General features: G+C 50.2%; 1 protein-coding gene across 4 annotated transcripts in view; it reads left to right on the plus strand.

The window, feature by feature from the left end:
- Positions 1-2,987: 2,987 nt before the first annotated feature.
- WSCD1 (WSC domain containing 1) overlaps positions 2,988-22,840 on the plus strand; it is a 41,399-nt gene continuing 21,546 nt past the window's right edge. Inside the window, exons 1-4 of one of the 4 annotated variants that reach the window (XM_016146162.2) lie at positions 2,988-3,253; positions 11,884-12,587; positions 19,060-19,174; positions 20,804-20,988. In XM_016146162.2, the coding sequence (XP_016001648.2) occupies positions 12,161-12,587; positions 19,060-19,174; positions 20,804-20,988 (727 nt within the window). In that variant the 5' untranslated portion in view covers positions 2,988-3,253; positions 11,884-12,160. Of the gene's footprint in view, positions 3,254-3,333; positions 3,747-4,160; positions 11,642-11,883; positions 12,588-19,059; positions 19,175-20,803; positions 20,989-22,840 lie in introns of those variants that run through there. The other 3 variants (XM_036222954.1, XM_016146144.2, XM_016146153.2) reach the window with 3 other exon arrangements.

Consider the following 22,840-nt stretch of genomic DNA (forward strand, 5'->3'; position numbering starts at 1 on the left):
TATGGCACACACAGCTAGTGCCTCCCCGACAGACACCACACTGCTTGTTCTTCGCTAACAGAACAATTTGACTAAGTGGTCATGTGCTTTGAAGCTGCAGGCATCCTGACTGACATAGCAGAGCTCCTCCTTTGCGGTACGTTATCGTTTTGGCTCTGTTTCCTTGTCTAGTTCTCCACGCTGGAAAATCCTTAAGGAGACTGATTCTTCTTTTCAAAGGGTCTCCAGTGTTGAACACAAAATCTGTGGGCAAATCCCCTCTTGCTGAGTGAATCAGTGAAAAAGGATGGATGATGGAAGGAAGGAAAAGCCAGCATATGACAGGAAGCTAGGAGGCAATGTAAATATTTGGGATCCAGTCACTGGGAGCCACAAAGAGAGGAGCAGATGGAGTGGAGTCAAGAGCCAAACACAGATAGATGGAATTGAAATGGGATCAGACTGTTCTGATCCCTAATCCCATACTTGTAGGGAAGGTAGGAGAGAATACATAACTCGGCAGTACCTGGGCATGTATTGGCACCATCGTGAGACCACCATAGAAGCCCCTGTAATATTAGGATATCTTCCCACAATTGCTTCTGTATATACAGAGATAATATACGAATGCCTGTCAAATGGCCCCAGCTATGTAGAAAGAAGAGCTGTGAGGCAGAGTCGGACTAGGGTTGGGAGTGACTGTGTTATCAGGCCTAGTTCAGATGGCTTCCTTATACTCTCTCACCTGTCACCATTAGTACAGAGGAGAGTATCGTCCCATCTATGAAATAATCCTGGCCATTCAGACACTGTAGGTGGCCCCAGCTGCATGTCCCAAGCCCTTCTCAACTATGTCCTGGATTCTTTCATGTGCCTTTCTCCACATCTTTCCCCAAAGTCAGCAGGTGCTCCTACCTGTCTCCCACTCAGAGGCCATGTGCTTTGCCTCAGGAGGAGTTTGCAAAGCAGGTACAGTATGGCATCAGACACAGAAATAGAGCAGATGCTCTGCAGCCTTTTCTTCTTTTTCCTTGAGACAGCTCTCCACTTCAACTCCTCAGCTTGAATCCTCTGTCCGAAGTGGCAGCCGGCCTCCAGAGAAGCTGGGCTTGAGTTCCTCTGGGCTCTACTTGTTGTGAACCTGAGGCATTCATCCACCCACCTTAGGGCCTCAGGAGCTTCTCTGTAAAGTGGGACCATGAAGGCACCCAGCACCTATTATGAGTTTGAAGTGAGGCAATGAGTGTGGGAACCAGAGCCAGCTTCACCAGCATGAGAGTTGTGGAGGGCACAGGGCCCCGTGCTCAGAAGGACCCCACACTTGGTTCGATGTTGGCGCTTGTTTCTTGAAATCCTTAATAATTCTTGAACAGGGGGCCCACATTTTCATTTTTGTACTGGGCCCTGCAAATTATATAACTGTTCTGAAGAAGGCTTTGAAAATCCAAATGCACTGGGAAAATGTGCAGGGAGTTATTGTTGTTGATAATAATAGAATACATACATTCACCTTCCATAAAGGATGTGTGGGGGAGTCTTCTGCAAGCCAGGGATGCCAGGGCAGTACAGTACGTGTCTCTTACTCCTTGTGCCCTTGATAGCTTCAGAGCTCCCAATCTTCATCCTGAGGGAGCTGTTTCAGTTTTGGTGCTTGGCCTGATGACCTGTGTGAACTTAAGCAAGTCCCTTTCCTCTTTGGGTGCCACTCTACTGACCTTTGTAAAGCAAGACTCTGACTGGTCCCCAGACCAATCCTCTCACTGCCCCGACGCCCGCCCCCCCCCCCCCACACACACCTGTTGAGAGGTTCCTCTGAGCCCTGCCAAGCAGCTCTGCCCCTAGCGGGAGTTGGAGGTATGAAACTCACTTTCAGGAAGAGGGGTTAGAGTCTCACCACCGCCACCTGTTCCTGCAGCCTCTGCCAGTGCTCAGCCTCCAGGAGAACCTTCATAGCCAGCCCTGGGTGAGGACAGGGGCCACTGATGCACCTGGCAGGACAGGGGCGGCACGGTGGCTTAGGGATTTCTGAGGAGTAGGGGTGGGTGTGGAAGGTTGTATCCAGCCCTTATTTAAAAAGGTATTGTGTATAGCAGTGTGGTTGTATACCTGTGTGTCTGTATCAGCACCTGTCTGCCTCAGAGTGTGTATGTCTGTGTGTGTGTATGCACACACGTGCATGCCTTTGAGTCATGCCCAGTACGATTCTCTCTGTGAGTGTATCTGTTAGTGGACCAGAGTGTGCGTGATACTGCTTCTGTGGGCATCGGTCTGTTAATGTGTGTTGGCACGGGGCAGTGTAAGTAGCTGGTGGCAGACAGGTGTAGTCACAGGTGTAGTGTGTAGGTAGGGGAGATAGTGTTAGCGTATTTGTGGGGTAGTGATACTGTGTGGAACTATCCCAGACGGTGTGTGTGTATAAGGACATGAGTGTCAGTGTCTAGCTCTGCACGGGACAGTGATCCAAGTATGTCTGACTCTGTGTGTTGGTATCAGAGTGCTACAAACCGTGTGGCAGTGTGCATATGTGTGACTGTCACACTGTCCCAGGTTATTTCTGAGTGCGTGGGACAGAGCCCAGAGTGTGCATGTGTGAGAGAGTGTAGGTGTCAGTGTGTCTGTGAAATGGTGATTCAGCGTTTGTATCAGACAGTGTGCGTCTGTCCCTGTGTATTTGTGTCTGAATGAGAGTGGCAGTGCCCAGTGTGTTTGTGTCTATGTGTGTTTGGGTGTGAGTGCCAATGAATTCGCCTGGTGTATTACTGAGAGTGAGGCTGTGCGTGCGTGGATGTGTGTGTATGAGCGTGTGTGTCAGTGTCTTTGCTCGGCAAGTGGCCTCGCGCAGTGGGCTGGTCCGGCGGCACCGGGTGGGGTGCGGGTCCCCAGCTCCGCCAGCCGCGACCCCTCCCGCGGGCGCGAGGGCGGCGGCACCGGCGCCTCTAGGACCCGGCGGCGGCTGGCCGCTGTCCCCGGACCGCGCGAGTGAGCATGTGCAGAGCCGGGCGCCCGCTCGCCCGCCGCCCGCCGCCCGCCAGCCGCCTGCTCCGCGCCCGCGAGCTGTGCCGCCGCGGCTCAGCCCGGACGTCCGCAGCCCCAGGGAGCCTGGCGGCGGCGTCCTGTGTCCTGGCCGCGTCTGGCCGCTTGCCGCGGGGCCGCCCCGGGGCTTGCGGGCGCTGGGGGCGCTCGGCTCCGGGCACTGCGGGGCTGCGGGCTCGGCGCCCCGGGGAGGCGGGCGCGTGGCCGCCGAAGCGGGCGCCTCGGCCGGCCGCGGTCGCGGGTGAGTCCTGCCTCCTGGGTGCTTCAGCCCGGACCCCCGTGCGGACTGCAGCCAGGGTTTTTTTTTCCAGCCGGCCACGGGCAAACAAGTTTGTGTAAACGCGGCCAGGAGCGCGGCGGGGCTGCACCTGCTCTGGCTTCCGGGCGGGCTGGCGGGGGCGCCTTTCGGGGGACAGGGAGTGTGAGTGTGTGCGCGTGGCAGGGAGCGCTCCGGGATGATAAGGCTGGAGCGGGGTGCGCAAGGCAGTTGCCAAAACTGAATGTCCCTCCTGGAATTTTGAGAGACCGTCCGTTTCCCCGGAGGGAGCCGTGGATCTGGACCTGGGGAGTGGGGGCGCGAATACGATTTGGGGTGCGCACTGCCTCTCCTAGGAGGAGACGTTAACCCAGCAGCAGCTCCCTGTCGTTCCGCTACCAAGCCAGGCTTCCGGTCAGTGGAGGGTTTTCTCCAGCTCTTGGCGAACTTGACAGAGGCAGAGGCAAAAAAGCGAAACGTATGTATTTTGTCTGGAAATCTACCGCAAGTAGAGCTTTGCATCTTTCCAAATGTGGACAGAAGCTCAGGACTGGAGGCTGCTAATTGCGTTTTGTTTGTTTGTTTGTTTGTTTTTAATAGCGAGACGCCTCGGAGAGCCCCCTGCCTCTAGGTAACCTCGCGGTTGTCTTCATGCCTGCTGGGTTCTGGCTTGGCCCTGGGGAGGCGGGGGCGGAGAGGGGACCTTTACCCTTTCGCTGAGCGCTGAGCGTGGGAAGGCTGGGTGTAAGGGTTCCACACTCCCCCCCCCACACACACAGCTCTGCCCTGAAATCCAGCTGCTGCTCACACTCACCCTGTTCCCAGCTGCTCTAAAGATGGACAGACTCGGAACTCCATTGGACTTTTCTAACATTAGATGTCATTGTCCCTTTCTTGTCGCAGGGACAGCAAGCTTCAGTTTATGGAGGCACTTGGGTTGTCCCAGGTTGGGACGCCATGCCATGGTTGGGATCAGTAGATGGGGGCCTTTACTCCTTTGAATTGCCTAGGTTATCAGGCACAGTAAGTGAGGGCTAGTGGGCAGTGGAACAGAGGAAGAGGAAAGCTGGTTCATCCTGCCCAGTCTGTGGCAGCCCCTACCTGATGCTTACAGATGCTGGAGAGAGAGCAAGGGGGAGATTTCTCTCAAGTATGCCTCTCACTAGCTCATATACACTTCTCCTCGGAAGTCCCGTGGAGTAGGTGCCTCAGTGGGCCACCAGAGCCAGGAATTCTCTGAGGTGCCTGCGAGTGCAAGGTCTCCCGAGCACACTTCCTAAAGGAAGCTTAGTGAGCAGGACAGCTGGGTTGGTGGCCTGAGCCTCGCCGCTTCATTATCCCCCTGGTCCTCACCTGACACTGCAGGACCATTTCCACAGCTCCTTGGGAAGGAAGAGGGCTTTATTTGGGTGTTTCAGTGTTGGAGCCCTGTGGGATGCTGTTCTGTGGCCTGCACCATGTCTGGCTAGAAGTGAAGAGAAGCCTGGATTAGGCAGAAGGCCAGACCCCTGTCCCTTCCCTCCTGTCTGCCTAACTAGGCAGAAGTGAGTATTCTGGGCTACCAGTGAGTGGGCTGCGAAAGCCTGAGCCTCCAGCCGGGTCAATTAAGGCCGAGAACTGGGGGGTGAGTGTCAGAGCTGGTTCCCTGTAGAGTTGCTAGAACAAGTGACACAGCCTCCAGGCTTGATGGAATCATGTCTGGGCAGGGATTTTAGGGAAGGGGTGCTTCTCATGAAGACGGTCCTGGTTTGTGCGCCCATCTGGCTCAGATGTTGGTCAGACTTGGTGAGACTGGCTTCCCTGACTCTCCCTATGCAGCTACACTGAGGTCAAGACCAAAGATTTGGGGGCAGCTTAGTGTTTAGGCTTTCAGGGTCTTTACTGGTAATATGTGCGTGGTAATCAAACCCACCAGCAGGGGCAGAGCTGGGTTGGAGGCAGGCCCTGCTCATCTGTGGAGTAATTGCATGAACATGGCCCTCAACTACCTTCTCCTTGAAGCTCAATGTCTAGTTTTCACATTGTTTTTTCTAATCTCTCTTCATCGTGGATTTAATAATCTATGTTGACATACTGCATGCAAAATTATTGGAAGTGTGCCTCTTTTGGAGAATGGAGTTAGGGAAGAACACTGCCTCTCAGTGTAGATGTGAGAAGTGGGGGGAAGAATGGGCCAGATGAGTTTGGTAAGCTATAAAAATGCAGTGCACCTATTGATGGCAGTTAAGTCCTCTCCCATTCACTTTGCTTCTCTTCTTTGGCTGCTGGAAACTGTTGGGGATGTGAGCGCCCTCCCAGAGGGTAGCTGTTTTGGCATGAGAGGGTCAAGAGGGTTCTGATGACAGGAATGCCAAAGGTGTCTTGTGTCTGCTTCCAGTGACTACAGGCATAGCAGGTAGAGAGCCAGTGAAGGGCCAAGCTGACTGTGGTTGAGTACTCCACTCACTTGCCCAGAATTCTTCAGAACATTCAGTGGGATCTGGACAACCCTCAAGAGTATGCCACTGAGTAGGAGAAACATAAACAAATGAACAAAATAGGATTCTATAAAAGAGGTGGCCCAGATGTAGCCCAGAAGAGGTTGCGATTGACTGTTCGAAGGGTAAGTTAGTCTCTAGATCAACCAACTTAGAAGGGCAAATGTCAGCCCCCACGGTGGTATTCTGTCTTTCTTTGCAGCCCCGGCCACTAGCGTGGTGCCTGGAAAAACTTACAACTCTGGTAATGAGCAGATGAGGGCCATATGATATGGTAGATAATACCACAAACTCGGAATCAGAAAACTTGAATTCAGTCTAGCAATAACTATTTGTTTCTGGTCAGATTAATTGCCTGTCTTTCTGTCTCAAATTCTGCATCTATAAAATGGGGATGATAATGATTTTGACTTCACAAATTTATGGGAAGAGCACTCATTTGTTTGTTTATCTGTTCATTCAGCACACTTGACAGTGTGTTAAAGTACCTTGCAATCTCTAATGTGGCATAGAAAAATGTATTCTTATTTATATGAACTTCAACAGTGGGTTTGCACTGAATAGAGTTTTGACCTCACTATTATGTTTTATACCTTTTTAGCGAAGCAACATTTCTTACTTTGGACATTTTCACTTAAGTTCTGAAGTTTAGAAGATCAAAGATTTGCCTCCTCAAATTCAGGGACCCCCACCCCATTCCCATTTCCCAGACCTTGTCCAACCCAAGGGCACAGCAAAGAGTCCTTTGCTCTCTGAGTCTCCAAGGCCCAGAGGCATGGGATTTAGGATAAGGGTGGCACGGCCCTGAGCATTGGAGGGTGGCCATATGGGCACAGATTTCCTGGGTGCCTGTCCTGGGCTCCACCAAGGGATAGGCAGAGGCACTGATTATGTCTCCAAAGGGCTTGCAGGCTAGGAGGAGAAATAGACAGAGTAGCAGGGAGTCCTGACTGAAGACACGACCCAGACACATCACCCAGGCTCAGTTCACAGAGAATCCAACCTTACCATCTAGTGCTCGGGAGCAGCTCTGTTTTAGGGATCAGGAAGGTATCAGGGAAGAGGTGGCATTAGAGCTGATGCCACATTTATGATGGTCATAAAGCATTTCAGAGCTACAAGATGGGACATAGGCATTCATGGTCAATGGAAGAACATGCACCTCATGCTGGCCAGGGGACACGGTGGTTGGCAGATTGCATTCTAGAAGGAATAGTGAAAGAAAGGGGCTGGGAGACTAAACCAAGAAGGGCCATTGAATGCCAGGCTGAGAAGCTTGAACTTGGCCCCTGAGTCCTGGGAAGCCATTGCAGGCTGTAGCATTAGTTCTTCATGTGAGATCAATTTCTTAGACTACTGGGAGGGGTCAGCCTATTGGAGGTAGGTAGGATCCACTGAGCCTGAGCAGGGCAGAGGCAGGCATTGGTGGGGTGGGAAAAGACAGGGAGGGATAATTCAGAGTGCTGAGCCCAGCTGGAGGTTCTCTGGTGTGGCTTTGCCATGGTCCTAAGACTAAGGACCCCCTGACCATCAGTCATGGAGGCTGGGGCTCCAAGTGCCTGTCCCCTTGTCTGGAGAGCAACATATTGGATCCTGTTTCTTTGTCTTTATGGCTCCCACCCCATCAAGAGTTCACGATTTGAGAATCTCCGAAGGGTCGTAGCCCACACAGCTGTGGCCACAGTGGCTTCTGGGGGTGTCTAGAGTCATTCCCTCCTCAGCTGCCACTGCTTGTCCTCTCTGGCCAGGGACTGGTGGGGAGGCAGTCATGTGACTGAACACCAGTGGCCACTGGTCAGGTCTGGGCCAGCTCTGAGCTCCTTCTCCAGCCCTCAGGCTTCCCAGGACTGCCACCCCTCAGCTGCTCAGTCCCTTGGATCCCCCAGCATAGCTGAGAGGCAGGTGCCATCTGCCCAGCTTCCCTCCCCTTCATGCTCATCATCTGCTACCTGCTGAGACCCAGATGATGATAAGGTAGCAGAAGAGGTCTCAGGCTGTCTGAGTCCCTACCTGAGCTAGGCTCCTGCTCCTTCCTTGAGACCCTAGAAGCCCCTCTGTCCTATTATTCTCTTATTCCTGAGAAGCCAGGGTCTCCCTCCACCAGGTCCTGCCCTTCTCTGGGTGACATGGGGGCTTCTAGAAGCATGAGGAGCAGGGTGGAGTGGGTCCAGCTTTGTCCAGCCTGAGCCTCTATACTCAGCCCTGGTGCCCTCTCCCAACAAGGCCTGAGCCTCAGGCAGGGGTGGAACCCTCCATCATTCCCCTGCAGCACTTTGCATGGTTCCAAGAAGGGAAGTGCCACATGGGAAGCATGGCTTAGGGAAAAATGATCCAGACTTTCAGAAGAGAAGAGCCCCAGGAGGCCAGGACACTTGCCCACATGGCAGGATCTGGGAGGTTTGGCTCGGGGATGCCATGTGCAGCACCATCTCCAGGAGCTTTGGCCTGGCATATTTTCAAGAAGATGCTGACTGAGGCATACTGAACTTTCAAGAATAAATCTTGCCTTGTGTGAAGCTGGAGCCGGTGTGGAAAGAGAGCAGGAAGGTTACCGGGCATGGGGTAGGCTCCGAAGCAGGTGGCCTGAGTCTGAATGCTGGCCCTGGTTTGTCTGGCCTTGGGCAATGCACTTCACCCAGTTGAGTTTTAGAGCCTCAACTCTCAAATGCAGATAATCAGAACATCTGCCTGGGTGGGATGTGTGGAGTGAACAGTGCTGATTTACCCCCATTTAACAGATGAAGAGCCTGAGGCTCTGTTCTGTGCAGTGATTTGCCCAAGGTGGATTTGCTTTAATGGAGGGCTCCTGGCTTTAGATACATGGAGCACAGCTGATGGACACTCAGACCCAGTGCAGACAGACAGTGGTTAGATATACCCTCAGGAGTTGGCGAGTTCCGCTTTGCGACAGATCTCATATCTTGGTTGTGAGCCCTTGTGCAGATGTTCCCCATCACCCAGTTCACCCCCCCAGGCCTCTTTCAGGTTCAGTTACTCAAGAGACAATTACCGTCACTACCTTGCTGGCTGTGTACTGGGATCTAGGGGAGAGGTGATAAATCCTGTGTGATTTGTGCCCTGGAGGGGCTACCAGGCATGAGGAAAAGTGGGCATGGCAGAGAGCGGGTGGACGGTTGGTAAATACAGTACTGGTGGGAAAACGTGGAAGAAATCCAGGGCAGGGGGACAAGTTCCTAATGCTTTGGGCACACAGGCCCCCTCCCATGCAGCTCATGGCAGGTGTTCTGGGCTAGGAATCAGCTTTGTGATTTTAAATGTTTGGAGTGGCAGCCAGCTTTATAAGAGGACAGGGCCATTGAGCTCTGGCCTGAAAGTGGCTGTCCCCTGCCTCCACGCCCAGTACCCACCTTCCCAGACCAGGAGTGGTCCCTCTGGAAAGAGGGAGCTCCACAGAGGACTTTGGAAGGCCTTGCAGAACCTGGATGTGAACAGTAGATTCCTTATTGTCGTTCTCACAATGCCCCCCATCTACTGTACTCTATCCCTATTTGTAGCATGTGTCTAAATCCTATATATAAAATATATGGGATCCCCACTGCATCTTGCCTTCAAAATTCTGAACTATTAATCCATTCCCCCATTTCTGCTGTATCTCATCAGAACCTTTGCATAGCAAGAGTCCTTCCTTCTCCCCTTTTGTTTAAATTTGATAAAACTTTGCTGATAGAATCCCAGTCATATAACCAGAAGCCCTTTGTGAGCAAACCTGGAAACCCTTCTTCATGGAATTACAACAGAGAGAAGGTAATATATGTAAAACTCAGGCACCTTGTTAACTTGTGTGTGTCTGAAAGATCTCAGCTGTGTTCAGCTGTATTCTTTAAGTATGCTCATGCATTGTTTCATTGTTTCACTCGTCCATGTTTCAGGCTCAGCTCCCACAGTTCTGTATAAGTGGAACTTGAAATTTCATTGCCCCCACGATCCAACAAGAACAGGTTTCTGACATCAGGATCCACTTATCAATTTATATCCTCATTTATTCAAAAAAATGCATTCAAAAACAAAGATTGCTGAGCATCTGCACTGCCAGGTCTCATGCTGGGAGCCAGAGTTACCAAAATGAATAGGATATGGCCTTCTAGCCTTGAGTAGATCACAGTCTTGTGAGGATGATTGACAAATAATTGGACAATTAAAATCGTCCCAGGATGTGCGTGCTGGGTTAGGGGCCAGCGTGGGCTATGAGAAGACGGGAATATACTTCTGTGTTGGTAGTAGTCAGGGAAAGCTTCTAGGCAGTGACACCTGGGCTGAGACTTGGAGGAAGCACAGGGGTTCACCAGGCAAAGAGGGAGGAAAATACGTGAAAGGCAGTGTGTACTAAGGTACCAAGGCAGATGCGGTTTGGTGATTGTGCCGGACCATGGTTGTGTGTGTGTGTGCACGTGCGCGCGTGCATGTACATAATGGGGAAGCTGAAGGAAAGGGCCTGGCAATAGATGAACTGGATGGCTGGATCATGAAGGGGCTATGTGCCTTGCTAAGAAGCTTGGAGTTTATCCCCAAAGCTACAAGGAGCTATTGAAAGGGGTTTTTAAGCAGGGGAGTGCTGTGATCAGATTTGTGTGTTAGGAGGATCACCCTGGCAGCCCTGTGGAGAGTGGATAGGAGAGGCCAAAGCTGGAGACAGGGAGATCAGTCAGGATTTCTTGGGATTTTCTCTGTGGTTTTACAAATCTGACAAGGCTGGCTGGGGTGGGCCTGGCACCCACACGCTCAGAAAGACAATAAAAGCTCTGGAGGCCTGTCTGAAATGGCCTCTCGACTCAGTTTAATTCCACCTTCATTTGCCCAGCCTTCCACCCCCACTTGATTTCAGACTAAAGGACTTTATTTCCAGGTCTCTGCCCTCCCCAGAGTTCTCAGAATCTGGCGGCTCTCAGTGTTTCATCAGAAAGGGTCATGCTGGTCTGGGCCCCTCTGCATCCTCACCCCTGGAATGCCAGAGCCCAAACATTGTCTTTCCTCTCACACCCAGCCAGCTGTCCCCAGCACACAGAGCAGCCATTGAGGGGCTGCATGGGCCTGGCAGGGGTCCCAGGGCCATGTTAGTTACGGGCAGTGGCTTAGTTACGCTCCTCAGAGCCTTTCTTCTTGGGACAAGCCTGTCCTTGTGCTAAGGGCCTTCCTCCTGCAACAACCCAGCTCGAGGCAGCTGCAGAATGCTCTGCCAACCCCGAACAGCACACTTCAGAGGCGCCGCCAGTGGGAACCAAAGCTCAGCGTGAGAACTGAGTTGTGGGGCGTGGAGGGCCACTCTGGAAGGCTGCCCTGGGAGCCCTTCCTTCTTCTCCACACCAGGTGCCCCAGCCTCTATTCTTAGGTACAAGGCTCCAGCGCTGTCCTGTTCCTTTGGCCTGTAGCTTTCAGGAAGCCTGGCAGGCTATGCGATTCCTCTCTTTCCCCTTTACGCTCTCCTGTGTTAAAGCCAACCAGCCCCTGCAGAAGCAATTTCCAAAACACAGCTTGCATTCCCAGTGCACCCCTAGGAGTCAGTAGATTGCAAGCAGGTACTGAGCACCTGTTGTATACACATGCCTTCGGCTAGTGTGCTTGTGGTAGTGTCTCATTACAGGCTGAGCTGTGTGGTAGTTCAGAGTACAGGTTCTCAATACAGACTGCTCCAAACTTTGGCTCTTCTGTTTACCAACTGTGTGATTTCGGGAAGTTTCTTTGCCTCCTTTTGCCACAGTTTCTTCATCTGTAAAATGAAGATATAGTATCTACCACCTCACTGGATTGGTGGGAGAATTAAGTAAGACAATACACAAAGCATTTAGCTGAGTGCCTGACACAAAGTAAGATTCAGCACAGCTGCTGCATTTCCTCTTCCATGTTGCCGTCGTTGTTGGATCTTCACTACTGCTCAGGGGTCAGTGTCATTCTCATTTTATAGGTAAGGAAGCTAAGGCCCAGCAAAATTAAGCAATTTGCCTGACGTCACAGCTGGCCAGTGGCGGAGCTGGGATTTGAACCCAGCTCTGGCCAGTTCTCTTTGGACACACCCAGCCCCTTTGGTAGATAGAACCCAGCAGCGTGGGGCTCCTGACCCTGGAGCAGTGGGAGTGTTGTACCATCCTGTTGGATCTAAGTGCTCTTTCTCTGCTTTTCCAGATTTCTGAGCCTGGAGATGAGGGTCGGTGGAGCTCAGGTATGGCAAAAGTTGTGACACTTGGGCAGAAGCTGCAGCTGCAGGACCTAGTGGCTGGAGATAAGTGATGGTCCCATTTAAGCACCTGCTGGAAACAGGGCAGGAGGAACAGTAACCCACAGACAGTACAGGCTAGCGCCAAGATGCGGAGATGACGCCTCCAGAGGCCCCGGCCTCCCTCCCGCCCGGGTGCTAGGAGCCATCCCCGGGCTCTGGCTAGGAGCCCTGCCGCCCAGGGGCATGGCCAAACCTTTCTTCCGACTCCAGAAGTTTCTCCGCCGAACACAGTTCCTGCTGTTCTTCCTCACAGCCGCCTACTTGATGACCGGCAGCCTCCTGCTGCTGCAGCGGGCCCGAGTGGCCCTGCCGCAGGGTCCCCGGGCACCCGGCTCCTTGCAGGCGTTACCCGTGGCCGCCATGGCACTAGGTGTGGGCCTGCTGGACAGCAGAGCCCTGCAGAGCCCCCGTGTCAGCCCAGAGCTGCTGCTTGGTGTGGACGTGCTTCGCAGCCCCCTGGCCCGGCCCCGGTCTGGACCCCGCTGGCTCCGGAGCCGCAACTCGGAGCTGCGCCAGCTGCGGCGCCGCTGGTTCCACCACTTCATGGGTGACTCCCAGGGGCCGCCTGCCCTGGGCCCTGAGGCCTCCCGGCCAGCCGCCAGCAGCCGAGGTAGGTGCTCAGCCGTGGTTCCCCTGGCATTTGGGGAGCTGCTTCCAGGAGCCCTGCTTGGGGTCACAAGATGTTCCCTTTCTCTGGCCCTTGCAGCATCCTGAGAAGAAGGCACTGCAGGTCCATGGCCTTACAGGTTCTTCCTTCCCTCCTGCTCTGCCTATACCGTGAAGCCCTTTGGAGTTTCCCTTACTCACCAGCTGGACTTCCATATGGCTCAAGGCCAGGATATATGAGCAGGTCCCTTAGAGGTCAGGGCTTTGGGTTCTGACAATCCTGGGCCTGAATCTTGCCTTAGCCACAGGCTTATTGGGTGACCTTGGACATGTCATATAATTTCCCTGGGTCCCCGGATACCTACCCCAGAGTTATTGTATTAAAGGTGACAATACAGAGCAGTAGTTTGCAAAGTGGGGTCCTAGACCAGCACCCGCAGCATCATAGGGGAGTTTGTTTCAAGTGCAAATTCCCAGGTTCTCCCAGACTTACTGAATCCTGAACTTTGGGGCAGGGGCCACAGTCTGTGTAGCCACACTCTCCACATGATCCCGATACATATCTAAGCTGAGAATCCCCAGTCTAGAAGACCTAGTATATTATTTGGCATTCAATATCTGGCAACTATTATTATTTAATAAAAATAGCTAACTCATACGGCATTTACTATGTACCTGGAGATGTGGTATTGTTACATTCCAATTTTACAGATGAAGAAACTGAGGCACAAAGAAGTTAAATAAATTCCCAAGGTTATTCTCTTAGTTTCAGGATTATTGGAAGTAAACCCTGAAACTAGGATTCCAGTGCACCTGGTATATTTGGGATGTGATCTCAGGAATACTAGCAGGGAATGGCTAGTGCAACAGGGAAGAAAAGGCAGCCAGTAAAGGCTGTGTTATGAAACGGGACTTGGGGGGAGGGTAGAGCACACATTTCAGGGTACAGCCTGGAAGCAGTGAGGCCTGGGCAACACAGTGCAGGGCACTGGCCAGACCCACCATAGTCACATTGCTGGTACTCCAATATCGGGATAGCCTGGCTCCAGGTTAGGGCTCTTTCCTTTGAGTTGTACAGACTCTGTGCAGGGCCCAGTAACAGAGCCTGCATGGGATTAGCACCCAGGAAGTGTGTCATGGCTGTTGTTGGGTAGTAACTGAGCTCAGTCAGCATCGCGGCATCCCTATCACCACCTCATTTGGTCCTGTACCCTAAATCAGTGGTCCCCAACCTTTATGGCACCAGAGACCAGTGCTCCCATGAGAATCTAATGCCTAATGATCTGAGGTGGAGCTGAGGCAGTGATGCTAGCGCTGGGGAGCAGCTGCAAATACAGTTGAAACTTCGCTCACTTGCCTGCCACTCACCTCCTGCTGTGTGGCCCAATTCCTAACAGGCCACAGACTAGTACCAGTCTGTGGCCTGGGGATTGGGAACCCCTGCCCTAAATCTCAGGAGGAATTGCTCTCAACTGTAAAAAGTGTGGTCATGGCATAGAGCACTCAGTGGCAGGATATTGAAAGAGATGAGGCAAGAAGCTCATCTTAGAGTTTAGGTTCTGGGTTCAGACTGTTCTTCTCTTGAATTTTGTCTCGGGCCTAGGTAAAGGAAGGATGTGGGGGTCAGGCCTAGGAATTTGGCTTTATTCTGAGGATAATGAGAAGGGTCCAGAGGAAGAAGACCAAGCTTCCCTCGCCCGAGGCAGATAACCCTAGTAGCCAAGTAAAATGTGGACTGGAGGACTATATTCTTGTCTGCATGGAAGGAAGTTTCTTCTGAAATAATCTAGGTCAAAGCCCTAACTGTGAGATTCCTCAGCAAGGCTTTCATATAAGAAATGAGGGAGAAGTGAGGAACTGATTTTATAGCTCATTTTATACAGGTATGATTTCTGTAAACCCTCCTTGACACACCCAGAAACTAGATCCTATGCACATTGCACCAGTGCAACTCATTTAGACTAAAATGTAAATGATGGACAAGGTCAACTTGGATTTCTTGAGAGGAAGCCATATAAAGAAAACCAGGTTTGAAAACAGACCTATGTTCCTTTCTTGGCATTGCTAGTTATTGGCTCTGTGATCTGGGGCAAATTAGCTCCAATTCTTCTCTTTACTGCTCTCAATCTATACTTATTGAGTTTCTATGTATGCTACTAATTATGCACCCAAATGATTACTGTACAGCATGGCTGAAGCATGATAGAGATAACGAACAAAGGGCTTTGGGGTCATTAGACAGAAGTGACTAGTTCTTTATAACCTGACTTCCAGGTGACTGGCCGGCAGAGGGGAGGGCTTAGGGTCACCTAGTTATAGCCCTGGGTATAAAGTTTGTATGTCCAGTAGAACCAGTGGGTACTTCTTTACCTCAAGTCATCTCCAGTTACTTAAAAAATTAATGAAAGGAACTCCAGTGAAGGCTGAAGGACTGTGGTTTGATAAACAGGACTGCTGGTCCTCTGTCATACACTAGTATGGTCGTATCACTTGTTAAAATATTGAAATAGTTGCCTTCTACACTCCAGCTGTCCTCCCCAGTGATCCCCCAAACCTCCCTATGACTCAGCAAGTGGATGATTAATACCTGGTACAGCGGGAACATCAGGATCCAGTTCCAGTGTTGAATGGTAGCAATTCTGAACGGTCAGTACCCTCTAAAGGTCCCCCAAGATTTCAGGAAGAATTTGCATTCTGAGAGAGACTGTGGTATCACATGGCTGGATGTCTTCAGAGAAAGAGGGGAGAAGTAGGGCAATGGCCTGAACACCCTCTGGGAGCCCTCTTTCTCTCTTGAGGCTCTGTGGGCCCTGTGTAGCCAAGTGGGCCTAACTGTGGAGAGTAGCCCACAATCCAGCCCCTGGGGCAGCTGCTGGGGCTGCAGACAAAGAGGGTGTCTCTTCGCGGAGCGGGCAGCCCGCCATCCTCCTAAAAGGGGATCCTGCAAGCCGCGGAAGCTGCAGGAGGCTCCATCAATCACTGAGCATTTCATTATACCTTGGACAACATCCATAATGGAATAAAATGTCAGTAAGTTTACTAGGGAAAAAATAGTAACTTCTCCATAGCCAGTTTGTTTTTTATTGATAGTAATTTCCAAAGACATTCCAATATCTCCAAAGCCATCATTAATAGCCTCACTGCGTGTCCATTTTGATGTGCAAATGAGCAGATGTGGAGTCACAGACAATAATGCATTGCCTCCATTTCAGCCTAAAGTAATAAATCCGCCTCAGAATATATCCCTGTGTGTTCCTCGGAAGTCCTTTTCTTTCTGTGCATTCTTGCCTGTCATGGAGTTAGCAAAGCCATTCATTATTTCTCTAGAAAAAGAGCTCACCTCCTCCTCACAAACAGAGAGGTGGGCCATCTGCATCTCAGGCCCTTGCTACAAACTGAGATGGGGCCAGCCAGGGGTGAGCTTCCCCTCCAGACTGTTCAGTTCCAACAGATGGCAAGCTGCTGACTGGTTATCCACTCCTTATCTCCCAAAGAACCCAAGCCCGACGGCTTAAAACCATTTCTTCCTCTCTTTTATTAATGTGCTAATTATTCAGCTAATATTTACTGATCCATCATCATGCCAGGTCCCAGGTTAGAGTCTAGGATCAGAATAGTAATAGCTGTTACTTGTTCGAACATCTGTTATGTGCCAAACATTGTTCTGTGTAGATGTACATCTGTTATCTCGTTTAATTTCAGATAGCCTTACATGTATGTGATGCTATCACCATTATAATAATAAAGAATTTGAATGTCAGGGAAATAAAATAATTTTAAAATGTTTAACATTAATAATGATATATTAACAATAAAACAATCATGAGTGAGCATGCACTATATGCTATACCTTGCATTGGACACTTTCTGGTGTTATCTATGGACTTCTCACTACCACCACCTGAATTCCATGGGAGCATAGCCCCATTTTACAGATGGGAAAGCTGAGGCTCAGGAAGGGGAGGCTGCACATGCCAGGTCACACAGCCAGATAGTGGTAGAATCTGGACCTGAATCTAAGTCAGCCCATCCCCAAAGGCTGTTCCCCCATTTCCCCAAGGAAAGTGTACATGCCAGTCTCAGCCTTCAAGGGTCTCGAGCCAGGCATCTTTAGAACCTTTGTGTTCATTTCCCACCAACAGTGATAAATGTTTAACATCCCCTGAGCTTATGTTTTGGATGTTTAATTGAAAGCTGTAATAGCATTTCTTCTTTGCTGAGTAACACATGAGAAGTTTCTGAAATATTAGTTTACTCTTACTAAGTAGGTAAGTTAAGGAGAGCAATTTATCCTCACTGACCTGGCTAAAAGCTTTCTACAGTGGACCATTCTGGTTTCGGTAGTCCTAAGACTTTACATAAAGAGAGAGAAGTTTGCAGGGCCTGGGGGTCTGGGAGTCCTGAGTAAAGGAGTGTAATTAATGCCTGTGAACAGACACTGGGTGTGGCCATTTGTGTGTTGATGTGATCTCAGGAGGTTCATTGCCTGGAAGGGTGCAAAACCCTTTGTTAGACACTGAGGAAGGTGACTGTTGCTCCCCCTGCGGCCCCAGTGTTCTTTAATCTGAGGTCTCTGGGTCCTTGACCACTCCTGGCATGCTGGAGAGTCCAGTCACCCGCCATCTTGGTCCCCTTCCTCTGTTTTGCTTTTCTTAAACTAAGGCCCAGGGAACTGCACTTTGATGTAGTCAGGAGGATCATCCCCATCCTGAATTTGGACTCCCCGGTCCTCCTCTTGCACCATCAGAGGATATCAGTATGGTTTCAGAATTGTAACTCACTGTCGACAAGCAGATGTTGATACAGACATTGTGCCTGACCAGTTAGGATGAAGGTGTGGCCCTTGCGTTAATGAGCCTTAAGTCATGTTGCAGAGAGAGGACATGCAAGATTTAAAAGATTTTTTTTAAACAATCACAGTTAATGATAGGATTTGGTGACAAAAAGTTTTTCAGATGCAAAATATAAGAATCCAGAGACAGGAAAGGCCATAGTGGGCTGGAGTGGTCAGGATTATGTCATCGAGGACAAGTAGGAAGCAAAGAGGAGACATGAGGGAGGGTACAGTAACACGTCCAAATGCCCTGGGGCAGGGTAAGGCAGGTGGGGTGGACATTTTTGTTTGGTGGTTGAAGCACAGAATGTTGAAGTGATTGGCCAAGGTCAGAGGGGGAATTAAGTGTGGCATTCAGAGACAGAAAAATCGCTCCCTGATTCAGGCCCCAGGAATAAAGGCTGGCAGACCTGCATCTCTGAACTTCAGTTCCTGCTTTGGCCAAGTTCTTGGTAGGGATAAAAACAAGTCTCACCCACCTGCAGGTAGCTACCAGACTGGTAGACCAGATCACTCCTCACCACAAAGCCATTTGGGTGCCGGCAGGCTTTTGCAGGGCTTTGGGTATATTGCTTCCAGAGACAACCTAATTTCCTGAGGCTGTGGTATGCTGCACAGGTGCTATTTCAGACATCCAGGAGCTGAGTGCAAATGTGCTTAGGAAGATGTGTAACATTTTTAACATTGGTCCCCAGTCAGATCTCGGCACAACTATTGTGGGTATACATTCACAGCTAGGGACCATGGGATGATGTGTTTGCAAAATCCCAATGCACTGTTCCTTCAAAACACTGTGGTGGACATGATATTTACATGCCTCATGCACTTGTTTTGTGCTTGAGTTGTCTGTACATCTCTGGGAGACATCTCCCTCTCTCAAGATGACACGGGAGGGCTGTTACTGACTCCCACTGGCATGCACATGTTTGAATAAGCACTGCCATTGCTGCATGGAGCCATGTCCCCCAGTGCCTCCTTCCAGGGATGTGACAGAGATGCCTGGACTGGCAAGGGCTCAGCAGTTCCTTGGTCCTATTGAGTTTCACACAGGACAGCTCCCTTACATGCTAACAGAAATTACTTACCCACCTCCAGCAATGGGGGCTTGCTCTCTCCTGGGATGGCACATTTTTTTCTTGAAATACCCCTTTTTGTTTGCAAGATCTTTATATTAGCCAAGATCAGAGTTTCCACAATTAATTTCTCTAGATCACAAGGAAGTGACAGAACCTGCTTATTAGGCCATTTATGGAGGCAGGGAGGCCTCTTTGAGCCTAGGAAGATGGGTAAGAAAAGAATCTATGGGAGGTGATTAAACTAGCCAGACTTGTTGAGTTGGGGTTGATGGAAGAAAATGGTATTCAGACCAACACAAGGCTCCAGGCAGGGTGTCTGGTGTCCGGGGGTAGAGTGGACCATTAACTAAGAATAAGGGCAGGAAGGAAAAAAGGCACAGGTATCCAGAAGCACAGTGAGAAGGCTGGACTGCATGCAGCCTCTTCCCCTGGGGTTCTCTGAGAGGCTCCCTTGGCCAGAAAAGGCTGGGGGCTGCCTGCCTCGGCATTTCCTAAGGGTGGGCCCACAGTTGGGACCCTTTCCTCTCTCCAGGCCTCTGAGTCTCTGCTGTGCTTCCTGCCTGCAGGCACATATGTTGGATGCTTCAGTGATGATGGCCAGGAGAGAACTCTGAAGGGGGCCGTGTTTTTTGACTTGAGAAAGATGACCGTCTCCCACTGCCAGGATGCCTGTGCTGAGCGGTAAGTGTGGGGCGCTGGACTTTTGACTCCCCTCGAAATAAGGTCAAAGAACAGGCCCCAGAAAGAGGTGATACTTTGGCTGCCAGTTGGCTGCCAGAATATAATTAACAGAGCTCGATCGATCAGGTCCCAGTTGTCTAAGGGAAAGAAAATTTATGGATGAGATTGCAGGGAGTAGTGGAAAGAGCCCTAGGCTCAGTGTCAGGAGGCCAGAGTTCTAGTCCAGCTGCGCCAGGGACTCGCCATGTGACTTAGCTCTGAGTCCTTCGCCTTTCCTGGGCCTCAGTTTACATGTATGTTTAAAATAGATAGAGCTTTAACCCAGATTTCTCTAAGGACCTTTCTAGCTCGGCAGGAAAAGTTTATTTCTATCATGTGCTTATAATAAGATTTGCTTTTTCTGACACTGCCAGCTCACTCAGTAGTTACAAAACACTAGTCATATGCCAGGGAATGGTCCCTACCATCAGGATACTCACAATTTGCGTGTGTGTGTGTGCGCGTCCACATGCATGCATGTGTGTTCACACACAGCAGACGGGTAAAATGGAATCAGCAGATGGTACTCTTGATTCATTTCTATCATATTAGATTTTTTTCCCCACATTTGTTGTGTCATATAAATCCTTGCCACCTTCTGCTAGGTAGCAGCTAAACATACCCATTTTATAGAAGGAGAAACTGAGGCCAGAGAAGGAAAGAACAGCATCCCTGCTCAGGTGTGCTTTCCAATCTGGATAAAGCTAAAACTGAGACTGACACAATCTCGTTTTATTCTCCTAACAGTTAAGGAAACTGAGACTCGGAGTTGGTAAGTGATGTTCAGGGTCACACAGCTGGCAAAGGGCTAGATGAAGATTAGGAGCTTGTGTTCAGGTTTTCCATCTGGGTTTTTATACTTAGGTCCACTAAGATGTGAATTTGAAAATGTTGGTCTCTTACCACAGGTAAAATCCTGTGTGATACAATATCAGTTTCATTTACAATCTTTCTTTACTTGCAGCATTATAACTGTGGGTGAAGTGGGTAAAGAACAGTCCTTGGGGAGAGGGACTTGTAGTGGGGCCTGTTTGTTAACATGCAGAAGGCAACTGGGACCACTCGTGTGCTGGAGCCAGCTCATGCTAACTCACAAGAAGAAAGTTACATTTTTAGAAATGTTATAAGCCCGTTACTAAACCATTGTTAGCTTGAGATAATCTGGGGTGGGAGTATTTACACTGCAAGAATTGGCAAATTCCACAAGTTAGGGCTCCTTCCCTCCCATACTGAGGATAGGTTTCTAGCACTCCATCATAACCTTTTACTGTAGGTGACCCTTTAGGGGATAAAGCTCAGGGCTGATGAGAGAGACCAATGGGGCTAATTCAGTTAGCTTATCACAAAAGAAAGACTTCACTGAACTTACGCAGATAACCCCTAAGTCTGGCTGAGACTGACTCCTAAGGCCAAACACATGCTATGGTCATGGCCCCTGCCTCTTCACTCAAACCTAACCTCAACTTCAAGCCCAGCCCTCATCTTAGCTCTAGATCCAGCTGTCATTCCTTGATCCAGACCTCGGCGCTATTAGGACCCCTAGTTCTGAGCCCAGGGCGGGACTTAACCCAGGCCTCACTCTCCCTGCAGGTCCTACACATATGCTGGCTTGGAGGCCGGGGCAGAGTGCTACTGCGGGAACCGGCTTCCAGTGATGAGTGTCAGGCCAGAGGAGTGTAACCATGAGTGCAAGGGAGAGAAGGGCTCCGTGTGCGGGGGTGTTGGCCGGCTCTCTGTGTACCGAGTGGAGGAGCTGCAGCCAGGCTCCAGGAAGCGTGAGTGTGCCAGCCTTTCCCTAAGCTCTATCTGTCCCCTACTCTCCAACTGCCTGCACCTGTAGCCCCTAGTCCAAATTACTTGGGACAGAACCTGTGCCCTCCCTTTTTTACCATCTTCCCTGGAGAGGCTCCTCTCAGTGGGCAGTGGGGTTAGGATCTGCCAAAGGTTACTTAAGTTCTTAACTTAGGCACCTCTTTCCTTGTTCCCTGCAGGGGAGAGAAATTGATCAGGAGGCCTGGGGGCTAGGCCTAGGTATGTCACAAACATGCTGTGTTGCCTCAGGCAGCTTGCTTTCCCTCTCTGGATTCCAGTCTATTTTGTAAAGTGCATAGGGAGACCTAGAGTTTTGCAACGGGGTAGACCAGACAATCTGAAAGTTTCCCAGCTGTAAAACACCTGGAACTGTTAGATAAAATTGAACAAACATTATTTTAAAGGCATAGTTGAACTAGCAAGAAAGTAAGGAAATCCCTGGCTCCAGAAATGCACAGAGAACTAAAAATCATGATGTTGGCCTGAGGGTCGGAGAAGATGCTGTGTAGCTCTTGTCTTCGCAGGGAAAGTTGCTGGTTTGATGGCCACAGGCTGAAGTTTTGGTGTCCATGCAGGACAGAGAAGGAATCTTGGGGCTGGTCAAGCAGGGAATTAGACTGAAACCTCTGCATAAAGTGGGATTCAATTTCACTGAAGTATAAGTCAATAAAATTTTAGATTTAAGAAATACCACCTACCAGTTCAAGGAGATAGAAAGAAAACTTGTTTGTTTTGATCTGAGCTTCAGATGGAAAAAAAAAAAATCTTCCTAAAAACTTTCTATTATAGGCCTGCATTTGTATGAGGTTTGGAAGAAGTCAAAGCATGGGGGATGACCCCCCCCCACCACCACCACTGGTGAAGGTGGGACAGTGTATGATAGAGGCACAGCCCAGAGTCCAGGTACTCTGACTCATGGACACAACCTCCTCTAGCTGTACACCTAGTAACAGGACGCCAGGAGAGCTGATGGATTAGTTCAAGAACAGGGCAGAGCTCAGGGAAAGAGATGTCAGGTCAGAAGCTAAGACTACAGAGGGGTGTCTGGGATAGTTCTCCTAGCAACAAATGAATTTCCCAAGCAGCACAAGCCCAGCTGTGAGAACCATACTGAGCTTAAAAGACAAGCCTGGCCACTGCATATGGTGTCGGAGTGGCTCAGTGCTCAAACCCAGTTGACAGGCCGTTTGGGTTCTTGTGTTCAGGTATGATATACTTGGGAACAAGGGCTACTGATGGAGGAATAGAGACAGAAGTGGTGACCCTGATAACGCACTCTTTATGGATTCGCTAATAAAACCATTAACTCAATAGATGGTCATTGACACCAACTCTGTGCCAGGTCCTGTCCTGGATCTGTTGAGTCCTATACTATTACCGAGGCATCCAAATGGGCTTCCTAAGGACCAAATTGCACAAGACTGATTTCTTGGATCTTTGATTTCCCTGGGTCTAAACATTAGCTCCCCTGACCCCAAACCCTGTTTCCCAGCAGGACCAGGTCTCTACGTGGTCTCTACGCTGCCCTGCTAGCTCCTCCTGCCTGCTAAGCCACTGACTCTTAGAGGTAATTGTTTTGCTTCAGGTTGTCATTGGTTAAGGGTCAGATAGCCCAGTCATTCAAGCCAGCCTCAGATCTTGGATTGGCTAGACTTGATGTCGTGGTTAATGTTGAACATTGTAAAAGCTATAATAGGCCGTGGAGCCCATGCAGTGGATTTTTGCCTGCCTACTCCCTTCTCAAGGGGTTGAACTAACTCAGGACCTCTGTCAAGGCAACCAAGTGACAACCCATCTTAAATTTTAGCTTCTTAC

The sequence above is a fragment of the Rousettus aegyptiacus genome, unplaced genomic scaffold (assembly GCF_014176215.1).
Source record: "Rousettus aegyptiacus isolate mRouAeg1 unplaced genomic scaffold, mRouAeg1.p scaffold_m13_p_6, whole genome shotgun sequence".
Classification (NCBI taxonomy): domain Eukaryota; kingdom Metazoa; phylum Chordata; class Mammalia; order Chiroptera; family Pteropodidae; genus Rousettus; species Rousettus aegyptiacus.